At 36.8% G+C, this 21,851-nt stretch overlaps 2 protein-coding genes across 2 annotated transcripts in view; one reads left to right on the forward strand and one right to left on the reverse strand.

Annotated features, from left to right (window-relative positions):
• PDZRN4 (PDZ domain containing ring finger 4) overlaps positions 1-21,851 on the forward strand; it is a 358,432-nt gene that overhangs the window by 7,888 nt on the left and 328,693 nt on the right. The gene's annotated exons all lie outside the window — the stretch shown is intronic.
• LOC308658955 (uncharacterized protein) lies at positions 1,249-3,661 on the reverse strand. The gene is made up of 2 exons (XM_081311911.1): positions 3,282-3,661; positions 1,249-1,744 (listed from the first exon to the last, which is right to left on the reverse strand). Exons 1-2 carry the CDS (start codon positions 3,582-3,584, stop codon positions 1,700-1,702), a joined length of 348 nt encoding a protein of 115 aa, XP_081168037.1. The 5' UTR covers positions 3,585-3,661; the 3' UTR covers positions 1,249-1,699.

Consider the following 21,851-nt stretch of genomic DNA (forward strand, 5'->3'; position numbering starts at 1 on the left):
GGTAAGCAAAGCCCAACAACTCCAAAAGTATCATTTTAAAAATCTAGATTGTACTAAAGCTGATGGAATTAACAATCATGCAAGAATAAAAAATATCACAGTCCCAAAGTAAGCCCATGTTGTAGTTTTCATATCACAAAAGACAAGTTGATTTTTGTGTTCAGTCTCCACAAGCCACCATGTTGCCCAGTTTCTAAGTATTCCCACATCCACATTTGTGAAAATAGTCACTGTTTGAAAAACTGCTCTAATATTTGAGTTGCAGCATCAGGTAGCAAACTATCACTGGAGAGTGAAAAGGCCAAGGAAGGTTCTTGAAATATCACAGGATTCCACATAGACTAGGCATTTACTCATATGCATGCAAATAAAAGCATCTTTTGCTTGCTTTTTTTTTTTTGCCTTTTCAAGACTCAAAAGAAGCAAAGAGCCTCTTTGCTACTAGAAATTTGGACACAGTTCTAAAAGAGGCTACTACCCTTGCCATATTATCATCGTGTTAGGATGCCTAATGCATTCATCGGAAAGAGTTGAGAACCAAGTTCTCTGCTGCTGTCAACATTGTTCCTGTGTTAATACTGTGATATTGGTAGCAGGTGCTATAGACATAACCCAAGAGTGCGAAAAGGTGCACAGCTATTTATAGCTCCTTGTTCACTATCTTGCCCCACCCCTTCCTCCAGCTCCCAGTCAATGCTGTGTAAAAGAACAGTGCTGGTGCAGGGTGGTTACCATTCTTCTCTCCACTTCTAGAGACCAGAGGAGTCTGTGACATCAATTCTTTTGGGGGGAAAAAAGCAGTGTTTTCAAATATATATTTGTCTTTTCTATATTTAACTTGAAATGCATAGTGAAACACAACTAAAAAGCCATCTTATTTTTCTTTGCAGTAGTTCCCACACTGAACAGTGACATTATACTGCTTTCCATGAGGTGCAGAGTTCAGTACTAGAAGAAGGAACTTACTTGCCAGAATGTAATTATACTTTCCTTTAGTTCTGTAATATTTTCACTCCTGGATTTTTTGTCATCACTCCCTGCACAGCTAAAGTAAAAATCTTTATTAGCTCTCACATTTATTTGGCTAAAGTTTTGCAGAGTAGTTTACAGCTGTTAAGGAGGAAAATTAAATGCAGATCAGAGCTAGACACTTTGAAATGTTTAATCGGGTCTACTTTATGCTTCTTCTGTGTATTTCTGATGGCACTTTCTACCACGCGGCCTGCGCAATGGTTTCATTAATGAGGTTCTAGGCATAAAGTTAGTTAGAAGAGATCGAAATAAAACACACAGACCAGTTACCTTATTTATATTGCTAGGTCCGAGACGGCTCACCTCTCTGGTTCCCACCTCTAGCCGCCCAGCAGGGCAGCGAGGATTACTCAGGGCTAGCAGGAGAGAGAGAGAGAGTGAACACGCCGGGGAGTAGCCTTTTATTGGGGAACAAGAGATTCAGGGGAGAATTCCATCCAATGAAGGTTGAGGGGGGGCTGCACTCCAAGGTCAGGGTCAGTGATTGGGTCCCCAGGGTCAGTGGTCAGGCACACCCCCACACGGATGGGCTCTCTCATCAGGAAAGGGTCGGGAAAGCTTCGACACAGCCAAAGCGCCTCAGGCCCTTAACGGGAGTCACCCAATCACGTGTCAGAATGGCTTCCCACATATCGCCCCTTTTTTTTCTTAACAATGAGGCAGCGGTTCACTCTCTGGAGTTTCTGGATCCTTGATTGGAAGACTCGCCATCCTATGATTACAACACAAAAGAGAATTGACAGCAAAGAGAATAATCCAATAATGTACCAAGCGGAGTGTTTAAGAATATTTCCAGGGTTGAATCCATTTAACTCCTTCAATATTTGGTTAGCCAAAGAAGAAGGATCTGAAAAATCAGCTCTATTATTTTGAATGTCTTGGATATGGTGATGAAGTTCCAGAATATCCAAGCTATTATTACTATTTTGCCAAATACCTAATAAAAGGTTTTTAACCTTCTCCCAATCCCAGAGAGAAGCATTGTACTTGGCAGCTGTAACACATACATACTTATAATTAGCATGGCTTTTAAGCCTTTCCTTAAATTTTAAGGCTGAAAGTTCATTACCTATGTCTATAACAGTCGCCTCTAAGGCGTTTAATTTAGTCTCAATCCTCTCATCAATATTTACTTGATTACGCAGAGCCTTGGAAGTATTTTGAGCTAAATTATTAAAAAATTTTGCATGCTGAATATTCTGAGACAATGTCAGAGATGCAGAGACAGTTGAGGCAATAAATGAGACCAGTGCTATGACATCAACAATTATGACTCCAATAGCACGTTTAGGTCTTGTTAGCTGGGCATGAATTTGCTGCAGGACTTGTAAACCAGCATCAGCATACCATGGCTCTGAAATATTAGCAGGTAATAAAACGAAAGAGGGCTGATGAAGTATCATCACTCCTTTTCTTCCATTATACCTAGTAATACAATTAGTTAGGTTGCACTTATTACAAGTAACAACATATCTGTCATCTATCCACTTAACTTTTATATTTCCAATAATTAAAACATAAGGAGATTGGACACAAGCTCTTAAGCCATAGCAAGATCCCTCTTTACAGTTCTTGCCGACAAATTTTGGTAAAGGTTTATCTGAAAAATGTAAAAATTCTGAGGCAGCAACTAAACGCCAAATATCTTTTTGAACACCTCTTTCACTATAAGTCAAAATATTACTAACAAATCCTGCAGGTGTCATAGCAGAATTTCTTTGTAATTGTCTCTTATCAATTTTTGGAGACCAGTCTAAAATATACCCACTATCTTTAGACACCTTATGTTGTACAGGAAAGGTATTTACACAATCCATCCATTTAGGAAAGGTGCCAATTTCAATTGTAGAACTATTTGGACAGTGGGGTATCGGTGGAGGTTTTGTAGAAATGACTGGCTTGTTATGGGAAAGTCCCATCTTAATTACTGATCTAGTATTAGGTTTTAAGTCTCCATAAATAGAATTATTTGTCAGTCTAGGTTTACCGATTGCTGTCTTTTCTTCGAATGATACTTTCAGACAGCCAGCATGTTTATCATGTGACCAACACAAAGGTAATTGGGCACTGTAGCCAGAATAATTAAATCTAGTCACATGATTGGGAGTAATATGAGTATCTGTAAATCCTCCCATCATGAATGAGTCATTAGTAAATACTGGAATAGATTCTCCAGTCCACACAGCTGGGTGTACCAGGGGTGGACCTGGGAAATATGTCCAATAAGTGTCTACTTGATTCCCTTTTACCTGACAGCCCAGTAGGGCAATTACTCTTGTTACCATCAAGACTGGGGTCCTGTTCTTTCCTAGGCGTCGAAGTATTCGGGAAGCCTGGGTTGTTAGCTTCTTCACATCTTTCCACGAAATCAACTTTTCGGCTGGTTCAATCTGGTCCTTCTTCATCTTTTTCCGAAATCTCCTCCTTCTGGGTAGTGGCTCCTCTGGGTCGATCCTCAGTCGCTTGAATCTGGGTTCTATCTCCTCCATGTCTGATAGCACGTTCAGGCACCCAAATAGGACGGAAAGCACCTTCTGGGAAGATACAAGCATGACCTCGGCCCCATGTTATTACCGGGTCCGGATCCTTCCACTGACCAGTCTGTAAATCTTTCCACAAAACTCTGCCTAAGGGGCCTGTTACTGAGGGAGACATTTGCCTCTCAGCAGCAGTGTGACCTTCTGTGTCACAGTTTAGAAAATTTAAAACAAACAAGGCATGATTGAGGCTATTTTGGGGAGTGACAATCCTATTCCCCCCTTTTAATTTTTGTAATTGAAGCTTGATAAATAAATGAGCTCGTTCCACAATGGCTTGACCTTGGGGGTTATAAGGAATTTCTGTTTTATGATTAATTTTAAACTCTTGGCAAAATTGTTGAAAAGAAGAGCTTACGTAAGCTGGAGCATTATCTGTTTTAATCTGCATAGGACACCCTAAAACGGAAAAAGCTGCTAAGCAATGAGAAATTACATGTTGAGTATTTTCTTTAGTACGTGCTGTGGCAAAAATAAATCTAGAATAAGTGTCCACTATGACATGCACATAACATTGCTTACCAAATTGAGGAATATGAGTTACATCCATTTGCCATATCTGATTTGGTTTTAATCCACGGGGATTTACCCCTGATGGCAGATATGGAGTGTGAATAACACACTTAGGGCATTGGCTTACAATCTGACGAGCTTGTTCTCTGGTAATATTAAATTTTTTACGTAAGCTAGAAGCATTTTGATGATGCAAGGAATGGGAAGCTAGTGCATAGTCATACAAAGACATCTGTTGACAAAAAGCTACTAACTTATCAATTTTGTCATTACCTGAAACTAGAGGTCCAGGAATATTAGTATGGGCACGTATGTGTCCTATGAAACATGGGTACTTTCGCATTAGCACTGTCTTTTGTAAATTATGAAATAATTCAAATAACTCCTGTGATGAAGTAAACCCAATAACTGAGGTTTCAATGTTTTTGGTAACTCCGACTGCATATAAGCTGTCAGAATAGATATTAATAGGCTCATTTGAAAAATAATCTAAGGCACAAATCAGAGCTTGAAGCTCTGCTCTTTGGGCAGAAGTATAAGAAGTTTGTATTACCTCTGTGTGAACACGGCTGAAGAAACCTGCCTTACCGGAGTTGGAACCATCCATGAACACCGATAAAGCTTCCTCTATTGGATAAGCTCATACAATCTTTGGAAAGATAAGTGACGTTAATGATGCAAATTGTACAATCTTATCACAAGGATAATGGCTATCAATCTGCCCAGGAAAATCTGTAAAGGCTATCTGCCATGAGCTAGAAGTTTGAAAAAGCCAATTAGTCTGTTGAACAGAAAATGGAATAATTATGATATCAGGCTCAGATCCAATTAATTGTAAAATCCTAGTTCTACCTTTAATTACTAATTGAGCTATAGAATCATGAAAAGGAATTAATGTTTTTTGAGGGGAGTGGGATAGATAAATCCACTCAATAACTCCTAATCTTTGCCATATGGCTCCTGTTGGGGTATGCTCAGTTGGAAATATTAATAAATACACTATTTCTTTAGGATCTATTCTAGTAAGCTGTGCATTTTTAATTGCAATTTCAACTTTTCTTAAGGCTGTTTTAGCTTCCATGGTTAGCTGACGTGGAGAGGTTGGAGAAGGATTTCCTTGTAATATCTGAAATAAAGGACTTAACTCAGAAGTAGTTAGTTTTAAGGATGGCTTTAGCCAATTAATCTCTCTTAAAAGCCTTGAAAATCATTAGGGGTTTGTACGGAAACTGTTGTTCCGCCCCGGTAAAATCAAAGATGGCGGCCCCCATGGTCGGCGCGATGACGTCACATTGCGCGATTACTTACTTCCTCATTTTCGTCCCGGGGGTGGGCCTACCGGAAGTTTGTGTTCCGGCTAGGCGGAAATGATGACAAGAAGGCAGGCTCATTCGCGCCATCTGAATCTACTGCGTGGCGTTGAGTCTTGCAATATCTATTATCGTTAGTAAATGGAGCTCTGAACTTAAAACCGCATATGCGACACTTGCGCGCAAAATGATTATTTTTCCCACAAACGTAACATCACCCGCTCAGACAAAATCTGGCTAAAGAAATCCAGTCGCTAGGAGGAAGGGGTTGTGAGGAAATATTTTCTATCAGGCTCTGTACAAAAGGGGAATTTGGACCATATGTCTCACATGCACTTTTTAATTCTTTAATAGTTTTAAATGGGATTAAAGCATGAACTCTAACTCTCTGATCTTGCTCATTAACTTGCTCAAAAACTGGAAAGAGGTGAAAACCAGTAGTATCCTCTCCCATTTCTTGAGCCTTCTTAATACCTTGCTGGACTGGGGTAAGAAAAGTCATTTTTAATTTAGCATACCTGTTAAATTTGGTCCTTCTAGCAGGTATTAGCCGAATTCGAATAGCTTGGGCAGGCGGTGTTAAACGCAGCCTATTAAAATTTCTCTCTAAGTCCTGATTTGATTCCTCTTCCTCAGACTGTGAGCTGCGGTCAGACTCTGCACTATCGCCATTTTGAATTTGGGTTTCTAAACCACGTGGTTGAGAAGAACCCTGAGCCCCTCTAGGAGTCTCTTCCGTATTTTTCTCTCTAACAAGATCATCTACCTCTTCCGGAGGGCTCTCTAGGATTTGGGAGGTTTCTCCTCTATGATGTTGTTCTGTACAATCTGCCTGCGGGCTAGCCTGATCTTGCGAGTTTAAGTTCACATTTCTAACCTTTGGCTTGGCCCTTAGTGCCTTTGTTTTTAAATGGCTTAAGGGAAAGGGAATTAACTTAGCCTCAGGCTGATTCTCCATTTGAATAGACTTAACAGCTCTTTGAATGCCTTTTAAAAGGTCTTCAGGGGGCCTCGAACTCTGGCCCATATATTCAAAAAGACAAACTTCTAGGGCCGTCCAAGTTTTCTGTATATTTTCTATGCCTCCAGGTAGTTCATTGGAAAGACAGACTCTCTGTAACTTCCTTCCTAATTTCTCCCAAGTAAGTAAATTTGGAGACTCTTGGTCGCAAAACCAAGGACAATATTCACCTACAATCTTTAAAAATTGTAATAACTGAGTTTTCTTTATCTGTTTTCCTTTCTGATTAATTATACTGTCTAAAATAGTCAGATACATTTCCTTATCCGTAGAAGTTGAATTTCCCATTTTAAGTAATTTAACGTCTCTTTCCTTCAATATCTCCAGGTACTTTTGTGACTCAAATTGTCACTTCTTCCTTTATCTTTATTTTTTCCTTATCTTTATTTTTTTTCCTTATCTTTATAGCACGCTCCCACTCAATCTAACTAATCTAGAATGCCCCACGTTGGGCGCCCATTCTACCACGCGGCCTGCGCAATGGTTTCATTAATGAGGTTCTAGGCATAAAGTTAGTTAAAAGAGATCGAAATAAAACACACAGACCAGTTACCTTATTTATATTGCTAGGTCCGAGACGGCTCACCTCTCTGGTTCCCACCTCTAGCCGCCCAACAGGGCAGCGAGGATTACTCAGGGCTAGCAGGAGAGAGAGAGAGAGAGTGAACACACTGGGGAGTAGCCTTTTATTAGGGAACAAGAGATTCAGGGGAGAATTCCATCCATTGAAGGTTGAGGGGGGGCTGCACTCCAAGGTCAGGGTCAGTGGTTGGGTCCCCGGGGTCAGTGGTCAGGCACACCCCCACACGGATGGGCTCTCTCATCAGGAAAGGGTCGGGAAAGCTTCGACATAGCCAAAGCGCCTCAGGCCCTTAACGGGAGTCACCCAATCACGTGTCAGAATGGCTTCTCACAGCACTTCACACCCCACAAAGCTGCAGGCCTCGTGTGTTCATTATAAGAAGTGTTTGCAAGTTTTGTAGGTCATCTCTAAAACTAGTGGGCAGGTAGTATTTTTAACAAATTATTGTTTAATATTCTGAACACACCACTGAATGCTTCAATAGAATAATATCCTCATCCCATATTTTAAAAGTGTATTTTAACTGTTCAAATAACAGACTGGCTGTTTGAAAGAATGAGGAAGGACCTAAAAGCAATTATACTTATTCAAATGAATAAGTGAAATTTGTAAACATAATTTAATGCTACTCAATCAAATGTAGTTTCACCAACATAATGCAGTTATTATACAATTGTATATTTTAAAGTATCTTGAAAAACAGTGTGTTACAGTTGAAAGATGCCGAAATCTGAAATCAAGGAGACCTGGCTGAAATTTCTGTCCTGGGAGTTAAAATTTATGTGACCTGACCAAGCCAGCTATGCCTCAGTCTCTGCACTATTCCGTTTCTATATACACAAGTGCCTCCCCCAAGGGCAGATTTGGGGACTTCACTGTTGTGTATCTACTGTATTGTATTAAGTTTGTACAAGTAAATTTTCTCCACAGTACAAGGAGGGAAATTGGCACTAGTTCCTTCTGTTTCTTCCCTGGGAAACTCCAGGCTATCAGCTGCCAACTTTCAAGTCATTCCTTTGTGTATAGACACATGAGTTTAGATGAAGAAATGTAGGTGGTTTTAGCTTGTGGATTTTCACATATCCAAATGAATACCCAGAGGCAAGAAGAGCTGTATGGGGACTTTTGTAACCATGTGGTTATGAGCTAATTCATTCATCCAACAAGTATTTATGCATTGCTTCATATGTGCCAGGTGGTACGCTCTGTGTTACAGAAAAGATCACTAAGACCCCTCTCTGCACTCAAGTGGCTGAAGGTGGAGAGCTGTTTTCTGCTCATGAGAAGCCTTTCCTTGAAGTTGCCACTTCAGTTCTTAAAGATGTAAATGGACATTACTGTCTTGCCTTAGTGGATTGACACTGTGGGTTAATTTTAGTTCTGTCATCATCCTACAAGTAGTTCAATGCATTTTTAGAAATCATGACATGGGTTAGTGAAATAGTAGAATCTAGGGGTGTGAGACAGCATTGTGGTTCAGGAAGGAGTACAGTCTCTGAACTTGAGTCTTGGCCTTGAATTTGTGCTAGATTATAATGGAAGCTTTCTCAAATTCTCTGTTTCTTTCCTGTAAGTATATGTGTCACAAGAGGTAAAAGTTATGGTTTAACATATCACCCAAGGGTTTATACATTGGACACTTAGTCCCCATTTTTGTGGCAGCCTTAAGAGGTCACAGGACCTTTAAGCAAAGGGGGTCTAGTTAGAGGTTATTGAGGGCATCATCCTAGGAAAGGATCAAGGCAGTTTTGTTGGACGCTGACTAGTTCTCTCTAGAGCATTGTTATAAAAGAGCAATATTGGCCCCTCCCTGGGCTCTGGCTTCCTGCTTTGCCATATGACCTCTCTCTTTAATGTGTATTCCTTCCAACATGAAGGCCTAACCAGCGCCAGACTGTTTTGGTGCCATGCCTTTAAACCTCCAGTACTGTGAGCTGAATAAACCTCTTCTTTAAAGCATCCAGCCTCATCTATTTTGTTATGGTAACAGAAAATTGGCTAATACACTAGTCCTTTCTATTTTCTGTCTAGATGATAATTTTTTTTGTCATTCCACTGAGTTTCCATTATTAATAAACACAGTTTAAATTTACAAAAGAAAGGCTGGGAAGGTCTTTATGCAACTGAGCTTTAGTGTGTTAAGCACTGGTATATTTATTGTAAACTTATAAGACATAAACTTGGGTTTGATTTATTGAGGGCTAAGTTCCCAAGAAAGGAAACCAGGCCCCCACGTGATTGTGCCAATTGCATATTGCATTACCCCATTTGGTGTCCTTCTCAGGAGGTCTAACTGTGCTTGCTAGTCTCCTCCTCACAGCACCTGTAACATTATCACAATTTATCTTAAAATGAGGTACAGTGTTGATTTTAGGTAAAATGTCAGAGTGGGCTGTGTGTTTCTGGTTTTCAACCTCCTTTTTTTCTTTTAATCATCCTAGCCATCTGGCAATTTCTTCTTCACTTTCTATTTCTCTGCAACATTGGAAGATGTTGAGCACCCTTTGCACTTCAGCTGAAGATGATGCCCTAATCTTTCTCCAGCTTTTGCCATTTTTCTCCTCCATGTTCCCTTTACCTACCTGTTGTCATTTGTAAATCACTTTGCTCACCACTAGAGGATTTTTATTTTTACTCCTTTGCTGAAGGTCCCTCATTAGCTTATTATGGCTTGGATATGAGCTGTACCCCCAAAACAAGAATCTTCAGAGGTGAAATGTTTAGATTATGACAACCGTAACCTAATCAGTCCATCCTAGTTTGAATGGACTGACTGGATGGTCTATAGGCAGGTGCACCAAGGCTGGAGGAGGTGGTCACTGGGGGCATGCCCTGGAAGGGTTGATATTCCTGAGGCCCCTTCCTCTGTTTTTCCTTCCTGATCTGCTATCAGCTGAGTACCTTTCCTTCTCTGGGTCCTTTCCCCATGATGAGCTGCCTCACTTTGAGCCCAGAGCAATGGAATCCTCTGTCTATAAAATGAGACCTTTGAAACCATGAATCCCAAATAAACTTTCCTTCCTCTAAGCTGTTTTTTTTTTTTTTTCCGTGTGTGTTTTGGTGACAGTGACAAAAGACTAACTAAACATTAGCATTCTATTGTCAGCAGGTTAAAATTCAGCTTTCTTCTTCTTTTGTGGTGCCACGGGTTGAGGGTTGAACCCATGGTCTTGGGCACACTAGGAAAGTGCTTTATTGCTGAGCTACATCTCCACTCTCCAGAATCCAAGTTTTTAGTGAGCAAAAGGAGTTCTTCAAAACCTTTACGTTAAATATTGTTTTTCTCTCTAGATCCTCTAATGTAGTCACATGAAACGCCTCTCCTTTCCGATCTTTAGACCTTTATGTTTTTTCTTTTCTTTCCCTGCTATCTGATATTCTTTCCCAGGCTCTTCTCTAGCTGGAAAACCCCTTAAATCCTTTTACATGCCCTGAAGCCCTTTACAACCCACCAAGCAGAATCACTTTATTATCTGTGTTGCCAAAAAAAATTTAGACCTTTTACTTTCATAGCAATTTCATGTGCTAGGGTGAATATTTATTCTTTGGTGTTCTTAAATGTGGTTTTGGTATTTTATTGAAATTATTATCCTTCAGCATTGATACTGGTAAACTCCACAGATTCTGTTCAATTTCATTGAATGTTGGAATAAATGAATGGATTAATCTTGAGCTCAGGATTTTAGGCATTATGGTCTTTATCGAAGGGTTTTTTCAATGTCCCTGAAATCTTGCTGGGTGGGAAGTCAATCCCTAATGGTTGTCTTAGCACATCCTATTCCTTGGTGTTGTATCTTAAATGCAAGATGGCTCAGAAATTAAGTGACTCACTCTTCCTTAAGTTTCAAGATCTCTAAAATCTAGTGACAGAAGTCTGAAGAATTTGTACCTCTCTAGATTGTTTCTTCTACCTACAAATCAAAAAAGAATTGAAGTGTGCAATGCAGGGTTTCAAATTTTATTTATGTTAATGTCTAAATTGGATCTGAAAACAGGTTTGTTGGCTTTCACCCTAATGCAGAGTTTTAGTTATTGAACTTGAAGATCACTGGTAAAACTGTCTGAATGTATGTGATTGCCTGCAAAGCAGACTTGCAGAATATGGCCTTGGACCAAATATGAAATAAAAAAAATAATATGATTAACCACAGAGGAATTGAAAAGATGAAAGATATTTTCCATATTTCCAAACATTGGAAATGGTTTGGTGAAAAGACAGAGTTAAAAACTTCCTAGAGCACTGGGATGGTCAGGGAGTATCTTTGAAGTTCTCAGGATGAGAAATGCTTGGAATAATTAACAGTAGCCCCAGCTCTGAGGACACCTGTGTAGGACTTTAAGGAACAATTCTCACAGCTTGTTCTGGGAACTTTTTTTTTTTTCATAGAGCAAATGCTGCTGATTCCGAGTAGATTTTACTTTTTCTGAGAAGACATGTGAATGGAAATATTTCCACTCTTTTCTAAAAATCCTGTTTCATCCCAGTGCCTTGAGAAAACATCCCAAAGAAGAAAAATGCAGCTGGCAAGTGTGGGGTGGATCTGGTGCTTGATCCTCTTAACCCTAAGAATTTGAATTATCCTGTCCATCCCAGAGTCCAGTGGCCTTATGGGTAGTACTTTGAATCACTTCCCTCTTCTTTTTGAAGCTGTTAACTGTGTTCTGAAGAAAAAGCAAATGATTCTTTTTTGTAATCAGCAACTCAAACGTGATTCATTGTTACCTTCAAATAAAAAATGTTCCCCTACATAAAAATTATTCTTTATGTGGTTTCAACTATTTTAAGCAATTCTGTATTACTATAGAATATATACAGAGGTATATATTCAGCTCACAAAATTAGATGGGCAACAGACTATAATCACTTTATAGATAGGAGATAACTATTTTTCATAATATAGATTAGGAAACAATTTATCACTGGGTAGATAGAAAAATATATAATGTTCAGTTAGAATTTTTCAGATATTTTTACTTAAAATTAGGTAATTAGGTATTCTAGTCACATAACCTGTCACATTAAAAGAAACAATACATTTGCTTTATGAAATCATATTTCAGAAAAGAAATCATTAGTTAACAAAAAATGTTTTCCTTATATGAAAGATAATCAGTTTTTAAAGTAGTTTACTACAAACGTGATTCCCCAAGTAAAGAATACATGTTTAAATAACAATTGGCTTTTAAAGCAGCTGGAGGTAAAAAGATCTGTTGGTGATGATACAGGACTCTCAGAGCTTATAATCAGGAGAAGACAGCTGTATATTGAACAAATAAACTATAAGTAAATGGCCTGAACTCAGTGGTGGATGACTGGCAGAGAGGAGCTACCCAAAAGACTTCCCTCATCTGATGGTGGTATGAAGCTTAAAGAGTGAAATGGAACTTGAAAGGGCCTTCACAGGAAAGGTGAGAGATAAGAAGGTAGGTGCGCGCAGCAAGAGCTTTCCAGATCTGGGAAGAATGCCATGAGGAGCAGGATTTGAATGTCTTGCTGGGCAGCCTCATCTTTTCATAATAATGAATGTTATGGAAAAATATATCAGCTAATGCTTATCATTATGATAAGCATGCCTTATGTTCTTCATAGGTATTAATGTGTCTCCTCCTCAAAGCTCTATGAGGTTGGTACTGTATCAGTGGTAGGATTTTGATTTTCCAGAGGAGAAAACAGATACAGAAGTCAGTTTGCCACCATCACATAGTAGGAGCTCCTGGGTCAGTTCTTCTTTTTTTTAATATTTATTTATTTATTTTTTAGGTGTAGATGGACACAACACAATGCCTTTATTTTTATGTGGTGCTGAGGATCGAACCCGTTTCCCGCCCATGCTAGGCAAGCGCACTACCACTGAGCCACAATCCCAGCCCCCTGGGTCAGTTCTTGACTATCATTTGATTCTACCTATTATTAAGAGGTACTCGGTTGTAGCAGACTTTGAAGAAAGTTCCTATACTACAGGACATGAGAAGTCATTGTTAAACTTCGAGCAGGGGAATGACATGGGTAAAGCAATTATTTAAAGATTAAACCTTCTGCAGACTTCACTGAGGTACATAAATAGTTTGAAAAGTAAAGGTATTTGAGACAGGGAGAATTATGTGTGAGGATTGCAGTTGCCCATATGAGATAAGAAGTGTAGGAAGCAAAACAACAGAAAGCTGTTGGAAGGTAGTGATGGGTGGGTGACCTTATCTATTCATCATACTTACCTTGAATATTTTCCTTTGTCTTCATTTTTCAATAGTTCATTCTGTTTAGTCTACTACCACTGAGATTATGTACTTTCTTTTGTTTTCTTCATTGTAGTGTGCAAAATAGTGTTTTGTCTAAATAATCTTTGAAAATCTATCCTCTAATTGGTCAGCTAAGACAGAGTTTTAGGAAGTCTTGAATGGTTTTGCTTTAAAGACAGCCTGTGAAATTCTTTGAAACATGGAGGGGGAGAAAGAGATTGAGTATCCAAATGTTTGATGCATTATTCTGCCTTGAGGAGCACTAAGGTGTCCCAGAATAATTTTCTATGCAGATTGTGGAAAGGGCCCTGCAATAATATGTGGTTACTGGCAGTCCCAGGATGGTTTGGAGGCTATTGTTTACCTTTTGGATTTAATTTGATATACTTAGAAATAGTATTGCATACAACCAGAGATATGAAAAATTGTGCTCTATATATGTAATAAGAATTATAATGCATTCTGCTGTCATACACAAATTAAAACATTTACATAAAAAGAAATAGTATTGCATCTTAAGCTTCTTGAGACAAAATTTACTCTGCAATGTCTCTCAAAGTGTTTCCCAGCAAAAATTGTCCTCTGCCAAAGCTCTCTCTATACTAGTGTTTCTCAACCACTTGTGTGAAAGACAATTTTTTCAATTGTACATTGATAAAATAAAAATGTACTACTAGAAAGAAATGAAATACAATGATAAGATGTAGTCAATTTCTTTGTTATTTATTATCATTAGATTCCTCAGACATAAAGTTGCCCTGTGGGATCAGCATAAAACGTTCTGAATGCCTACTCTGTTTCGGTACTTATCTCGTCATGAACTTGTAGCACATTATTTATGAATTAGCACTGGTCCTTGGTCCCCAGACCACTCTGAATGGCTCCTCTCACAGCAGCCAGAGAGATAATTTACAAAGTAAATGACATCTTAACTTTGTGCTAGTTACTCCACATACTTGCAAATCCTTTGCCTAGAATCCTTAAATAACTTCCCTGCATATGGGATAAAATGCAAAGAGTTCTCAACCTATTTGCTAAGTCCCTGCCTCCTTGGCTCTCTGACTCTCACTTATAACCTTACAACTCTTTTTTTTTTTTTTTTTTTTTGCCAATCCCCTTGGCTTCCCTTGCTGAAACCACACTGGCCTTCAGAATGCACTGAGCTTCTTCCCATCACAAGGCCTTCCCACTGGAAATCTCTCCCCTCTCCTGTACTTTTAGGTGACAATCATCTGTCAGCTCTCAGCTCACACATCACCATTGCAGAGAGGTCTTCTCTGATGGCCCTATTTAAATGATACTTCCACATTATGTTTTTTCACTTACCCTCTTCTCCAAAAATATAACAATTTGAAATTATCTATTTTTAAGCACAATTTTACAAGAGAGTCATAAATTATAAATGTCTAGTACAGTGAATGATCAGAAAGTAAAGTCATCCCTGTGCCCAGTTCCAGGATCAAGAAACAGATCATAGTAAGTGTCCCAAGAATCTGCCTTCTTCCCTGGTTTCATTATTACCTTCCTCTAAGTTCTGCCTATTTTGGCCCCTGCTTAAATAGAATTTTAAAATAGATATTGTCTAGAATCTGTTTCTTTAACATTATATTTGTGGACTCCAATTATGTTGCTGCATATAATTTTAGTTTGTTTGTTCTCATAGCTGTGAGCACTGTAGCATTTCACTGTGTGACTGTACCACAATTTGATTGTCAATTGTGTCATCAATGATATTGTTGAATCTGGACTGTTACAATAACAGTGCTCTGGACATTCTTGTGCATATATTTTTGTGAACATCTGTATACTTTTCTGAAATATGTGTATGTATGTGCACACGTGCAAACACACATACACATCTAGGAATCTATTTGCAAGGTCATAAATATGTACATATTTAGCTATAATAATTGTTATCAAACATTACTTTAAATGATGTAGCAATCTACATTCTTTCCAGCAATGTCTCAGGGTTTCAATTTTTTCAAATACTTACAAAGACTTGCAATTATGTATAATTTTTTTGAAATTTTAAACCATCTTATAAAATGATATATAGGATCATATCTGGTGTTTCCTTGATTTCTAATGAAATTATAAATAAGTATTTATATTTTTTAAATTTTTTTTCAGCCATTTCACTATCCTGTTTTGTGAAGTACAGGGTGAACCTAGAAATCCTAGCTTTTGCTGTAACTTCAATACTTAGAACACTGCCTGGCATTCAGTTGGTATTCAATGGTTGAGGGAATGAATTACTATTTACAGGACTACAAGAATAAAGTAAATCTAGCACTGCTCTTAAATCCCTATGCTTAACATATGAGATGTGTCATTGGCATGTTTTAAATAGATGAAAAAAAAATCCTAAGTTTCTTTAAACATATTCTATCACAATGTAGTTAAGTTTTCTACTTTGTCCAGTAAGGGGGAAAAAATAGCAATTCTGTGTTTCTTTTGATGTTATCATGCTTGATCATCTTGGTATGCTCAGTTTTTAATGCTAGTCTTTTAGTAGGACCAGTCCTACACTGTCCCTCCTTGACTCTTTGTTGTAATGTCCCTAAACAAATACTTGTGGCCTGGATACCCTGTTGCAAGCTCTTTCACTTAACTGAATGTGTGGGTGTTATTTTTTTCACAGACATCATGCTTTCCAACAGATAAGAATGATCAAAGAAGAAAAATTCTTTTTCTTCTTACACAAGCTTTCGCTTAGAGGAGATTTCTTTTTATAACAGAGAACTTTAAAATGCATATCTCTTCTTGGACTGGTATAATTTTTCTTTGAATCCAAATGAGAAATCCTGTAATGTCAGATACTACTGATTTAGAATGAAGTTGCTGAGACATATTAAATAAATACTGAAACAAAGATAGATTCCCAGGCATAGAGATGGTGAGAGAGAATCTTAGACCTGAAAAAACAGGGAGGGTCAAATTTATTATGTGGTAAATAATTGAAAAACAATTTTCACACAAAAGCTGAAAAATCATATTTATGTATATACTATATACTTAAAATGATTGTCATATTTTTACACAAATATTTTGTATGAAATCATGAGTTATCAAATCATCTCACTATAATTCATGTGTATATGTCTAATACAGACAAATCAAAATATCTCAATGCATAAATTATATACTAAATGATTTTTTTATATTTAATCATAACAGTGAAGATTGTGATGATTATAAAAGCTAATAATAGCTAACATTTATGGATCTTTATCATGTGCCAGACATTATGCTAAGAAGTATATGTAATAAATAAGCACGTTGGTGCCTTTGAAGGATTCTAGTGAACAGCTACTTCAACTTTGATGTGGTTCAATTGTCTCAGAATCAACTTTATCACATCCAAGGGAAAAATATGCCTTGGTTAATTTGAAAGCATAGTAACCATGCAATGACATATAATAGAGAGCTGTAGAAGTGAAAGAAATTTCTAAACGTGTCAATTATTTAACCAGTAGCAACTGAGAAACTTACCTTTTAGAAAGAGCACAAATTAATAAATTTGCTAATCTTCTTCACCTTATTCTGTTAAATTATTTACATGAAAGTTTTTTTTACAAAGGGTTTTTAAAAAATATTTATTCTTAAGTTTTTTAAGTGGATACAATATCTTTATTTTACATTTATGTGGTGCTGAGGATCAAACCCAATGCCTCGTGCATGCCAGGCGAGCACTCTGCCACTGAGCCACAACCCCAGCCCTGAGAGTGGTTTTATAATATCAAAAACTAGGAAAAATATTTGTTCGTTTTTTTAATTTAATGAAAGCTTGAATCCTCTGATTTGCAGGAAACATTCTATGTAGTCTTTCTTCTCCATAAAAGAACTTGATAGGAAGCAGTCTATTGTTTATTCTTTGGAGAAAAGATCATATTAAGAAAAGAAAGCGAAGACTGTTAAGTTTTATAATTATTTTTCCTTGTTCTTTTTGGATTTTATCTTTTTTTTGAGAACATTGTTAGAAAGATTTTTCCAGAAGATTTGCATATACAAGAGAACAAATTTGCACCTTTATTTATTTTTTCAGCTTCTAGGAGTTTAGAAGTATGTAAGTTAAATTACACAAGGTTTGGAAGGTACTTAAATATTATGAATATCTTCGTGTGTGTGTGTGTGTGTGTGTGTGTGTGTGTGTGTGTGTGTGTGTTCCTTTCTCAGCCAGGTCTGAAAGAAACGTGTCAGCACTTTTTTGTCAAATAATTTTTTAATTCTTATTTTGGAAAGAGCTCCTGGGATGCTACAGGAGTGGCTATTAAGGAACCATGAGAAGTGGTGGTTTTTTATGAGTGGAAATGACCTTTAAAAAAACAACCATTACCTTGTTTAGCCTTCCAATATATCATTTGGACACACATGAAGATACCTAAAAAGAAGGCATGATTTTCTTTATCAATAAGCACAATAGTAGTGGCAAATTTTCTACTGAAAGTATTCAACAAACAATAAGAGGTGTTAATTATGTTGCATTATTACTGATATCTTTTGGAAAAGAAGTTTACAACGTACTTAAAATCTCACAGTGTGCTTAAAATGCAATAAAATACAATTTTATATCTATTGCTTGTTTTCAGCAATAGACGCCCAAAATATCTAAGTATAAAAATATTTTAAAATTGTTTTATTTGTATTCAGTTGTTAAAAATGATGAAGCCAAAGTGTAAAATATTATTAAAACTGCTTTTTCTTTTGGGGGATTATTCTTAGAAATTCTGAAACATGTAACTGTGAATTTACATTGCACTCAAAAACAGAAGCCTGGCTCTCCATTCTTTTCTTTGTATGGTTCCTTGTATGGACTGGTAGATACGAGTTTGCTAATGGTTTAAAGACCCAGAAGTTCTGAAACCATATCTTACAGTCCAAATCCTTTTAGGACTTTTTTCAAAAGAAAATAAAGTCAAAAAATAGTGAACTAATTTTTATCCTAAAACTTTGAGATCTGTTTCTGCTAATTATTTATAACTTTCTCTCTGTGTCAAGCTGTTATTCAAAAATGATCTCTAAAACATTGTCAGTTGCATACATAAATTATGTCTACACAATGCCAGGAAATATAAACAAATTGTAAATTAAAATGAAATTAATGTTTTTAATATTTCATTCTTTTGACAATCATATATAATTGGAGATGTATGTCATTGTTAATAGTTCCAGCTGCTAGAGTTGTCATTCCAGAGTATTCTACAAATAGTTACCTTATTCTTAGAATTGTCAGTATCCCTTTTGTCCTTGAGTGGAAAAAAACTCAAGATGTTGAAAGATTTCTGGATTCCAGATTGGATTTTACTTTTCAGACACAAGCTCAGTCCTGGAATTGTTCTTAGAAGACAACTTTAAATTCTATTGCTGTGTTTTATTTTTAGGATAAAACCTCTTAGAAAATATAAGGGCATTTCTTACCTATTTTATGCTTGACTATTATTTTATTTTCTTTCTATCTGTGGCACTTACAGAAAGCCTTTGAGATGGAACTGTTTTTCTAGTCATTCCTACATTGTTTAAGAAACTTCTTAAAGCTGGGAATGTCATTTACATTACATATTCAATCTCTACTCCAAAAAAAAAAAAAAAAAACTTCTCTGAGGTGCTTGCGTATTACCATTATCATGAGAAATGTTAACCACTTAACCTAAAAGGTATAATCTTAATTGGAAAACTATGGTCCTGAAACTGCAATCTCCACAAAATCCAAAATAATACAGAAGGTCCCCTGTGGTCACACTCTGCCTGTTTTATAATTGGACTCTTTAGGCAGTGGGCAAAAAATTCTACATATACATGTAAGACAGTAATTAGATTTGATGGACTGTCTGAAGACCACCTTGAACAGAGTAAAAGGCATTATATTGGCCCAAATCAAATGAAAACATAGTTTCAAAATTATACGTTTTTTTGTGATCTGAAACAATAATGACATAAATTGTTCATTCTTTTATAAATGGTTATCCTTTGGCTCTTCTTTTTTTACTGGTCCCTTTATATGCGACTAGGTTCCTTTGTATGGTTCCTTAAATAGGCACATATGCTATAAGTCTAATTTTATAAACTCCACTTGCATATTTTCTATTTTCTTGCATGTTACTGTTCACCAAGCCGAGTGAACCTCTAACCAGGCCCTGCTCCAGGCAGCCTAATGATGAAAGACTCTTAATCTGATGTCATTGGATCTGACCCTACACCAGCACACATACCCAAACCTGTGGGTCATTAGATTCAACAGTTATTACAGAAGCATAAACTCCTATATAGCCATTTAATCATTTGTTTTGCCCAAAACAAATTACTGCTAAGCATAAAATAATATTGCAATATTAAAGCAATGTTTTTCTTTTACCTGTTTTTGGAGGTTCTGCTTGTTTTGTTTATGAACTAGCAATTATATAAGAAGGTTTGTATTCAGAAAGTTGGATTTCTTTCCAGCAATTCTCATTTTATGTCATTCCACCTAGAGTACCTATGCCCTTTAAATATGGGGAAATTGACAGCCTGTATTTTCTGTTAATACGTATTAATTGCACACATTAATGGGGTTCAGAGAGATATTTCCATACATACATAGTGTGTGTGTTGATCATAGAAAGTACCCTTCTTTACGCCTGTCATCTTCCCTCTGCGGCACCTTTTCCATTCCCTAATAATCAGTATTCTGTTTTCAAGAGAGAGAGAGACAGAGAGAGAGAAAGAGAGAGAAAGCTTCCGCATATGAGAGAGTACATGCAATACTTATCTTTCTGTGTCTGGCTTATTTCACTTAACATATCCTCTAGTTCTATCTATTTTACAGTAGATGAGATGTCGTCTTTCTTCTTTATGACTGAACAATACTAACTTGTGTATATATGCCACATTTTCTATATCCATTCATCGGATGAGGGGCACCTACGCTGATTCCATATCTTAACTATTGTGAATTGTGACTAAAAAACAAAACAAAACAAAACACATGGGTATGCAGTTTCTCTTTTGTATGCTGACTTCATTTCCCCTGATGTGCACCTGGGAGTAGGATAGCTATAGTACATGGTAGTTCTCTTTTTAGTTGTTTTTTTAAAAATGTTTACTTTTTAGTTGTAGTTGGACACAACACCTTTATTTATTTATTTATTTTTATTTTTATGTGGTGCTGAGGATTGAACCCAGGGCCTCACAAGTGCTAGGCGAGCACTCCACCACTGAGCCACAATCCCAGACCTCTTTCTAGTTTGTTGAAGAACTCCCATGCTGTTCTCCATAGTGGCTCTACTAATTTACAGTCCCACCAACAGTGCATAAGAGTTCATTTTTCTCCATATTCTACCAAGCATTTGTTATTGTTTTGAAATACTAACCATTCTAACTGAAGTGAGATGATAACTCATTATAGTTTTGGTTGACTTTTCCCTTATTACTAATGAAATGAAGCATGTTTTTATTTATTTATTTATTGGCCATTTGTATTTCTTTTTCTGAGAAGTGTCTATTTAGATAACTTGCCCATTTTTAATTGAATTACTTGATTTTTACTGTTAAGTATTTTTGGATTCTTTATATATTCTAGATACTAACCTCTGTCAGATTAATAGCTGGCAAATATTTTCTCCTATTCTGTAGGTTGTCTCTTCAATCTGTTGATTGCTCCCTTTGCTATACAATTATTTATTTATTTATTTATTTATTTATTTATTTATTTAGATGTGATCTCATTGGTCTGGTATTTCCTGGGCTTTTGGAGTCCTGTCTAGAAAACCATTGCCTGTGCTAATATCTTGAAAAGGGCATAGGTACTCTATGTGGTGGATGAAAAGTTGCACTTGTAGGACTTCTGAGGTCTTGTGAAAAAAATTTGTTATAAGAACAAGACTGAATCCTGAATTGCTCTTTGGGCTTCCTGGTTTGATATATCATCTCTTCCCCTCACATGCACTCCTTGCCCTTAGGACCCAATCGTTGTTAGGTCCATACTAGAAGCCAATCCAGTGGGAGTGCCCAATCTAGGATTTTGAATTTCAAGAACTGAGAGCTAAATAAATCTCTTTTATTTATAAAGTCATTCTGCTCTCAGATATTTTGCCATAGTAATGTAATACCAAAATACAGGTTAAACAAATATTAAATTATAAATTATAATAAATGTATGAAGAGAACATTTATTATTTAAGGAAATAATAGGAGTAGGGTGACATGTTTTTTATTTGGAGGATCAAGGAAATCTTTGAAGAATGGAATTTACAGAATAATTTGAAATATAATAGTTGCTAGCGAGGGTTTGTTTTTTAAACAGAGAGGTGAATATACATAAAACTCTAAGGCAGGAAAAAACTCAGTATAATACAAGAATTAAAAGGAGGCTGGGTAGAAGAACAGTTATTGTCAACAAAGGTTAAGAGTTTGAGAGTAGCTAATCCACGAAATGTCACACAGACTAGTTGACCATGCATCTAAGTTGTCCTGGGCAGACTTACTGATCTGGAAAATGATTAATAGCACCCCTACCCACCCATTCACAAAAGTGTCTCAATTTAATGTTAAATTGTATGGTCTCCCTATTTTATTTAAAATAATTGAATTGTATTATTGAAATTACTCATCTGGAAACCCCCCCCCCAAAAAAAAAAGAG

This window comes from Spermophilus citellus, assembly GCF_964194105.1.
Source record: "Spermophilus citellus genome assembly, chromosome: 10".
Classification (NCBI taxonomy): domain Eukaryota; kingdom Metazoa; phylum Chordata; class Mammalia; order Rodentia; family Sciuridae; genus Spermophilus; species Spermophilus citellus.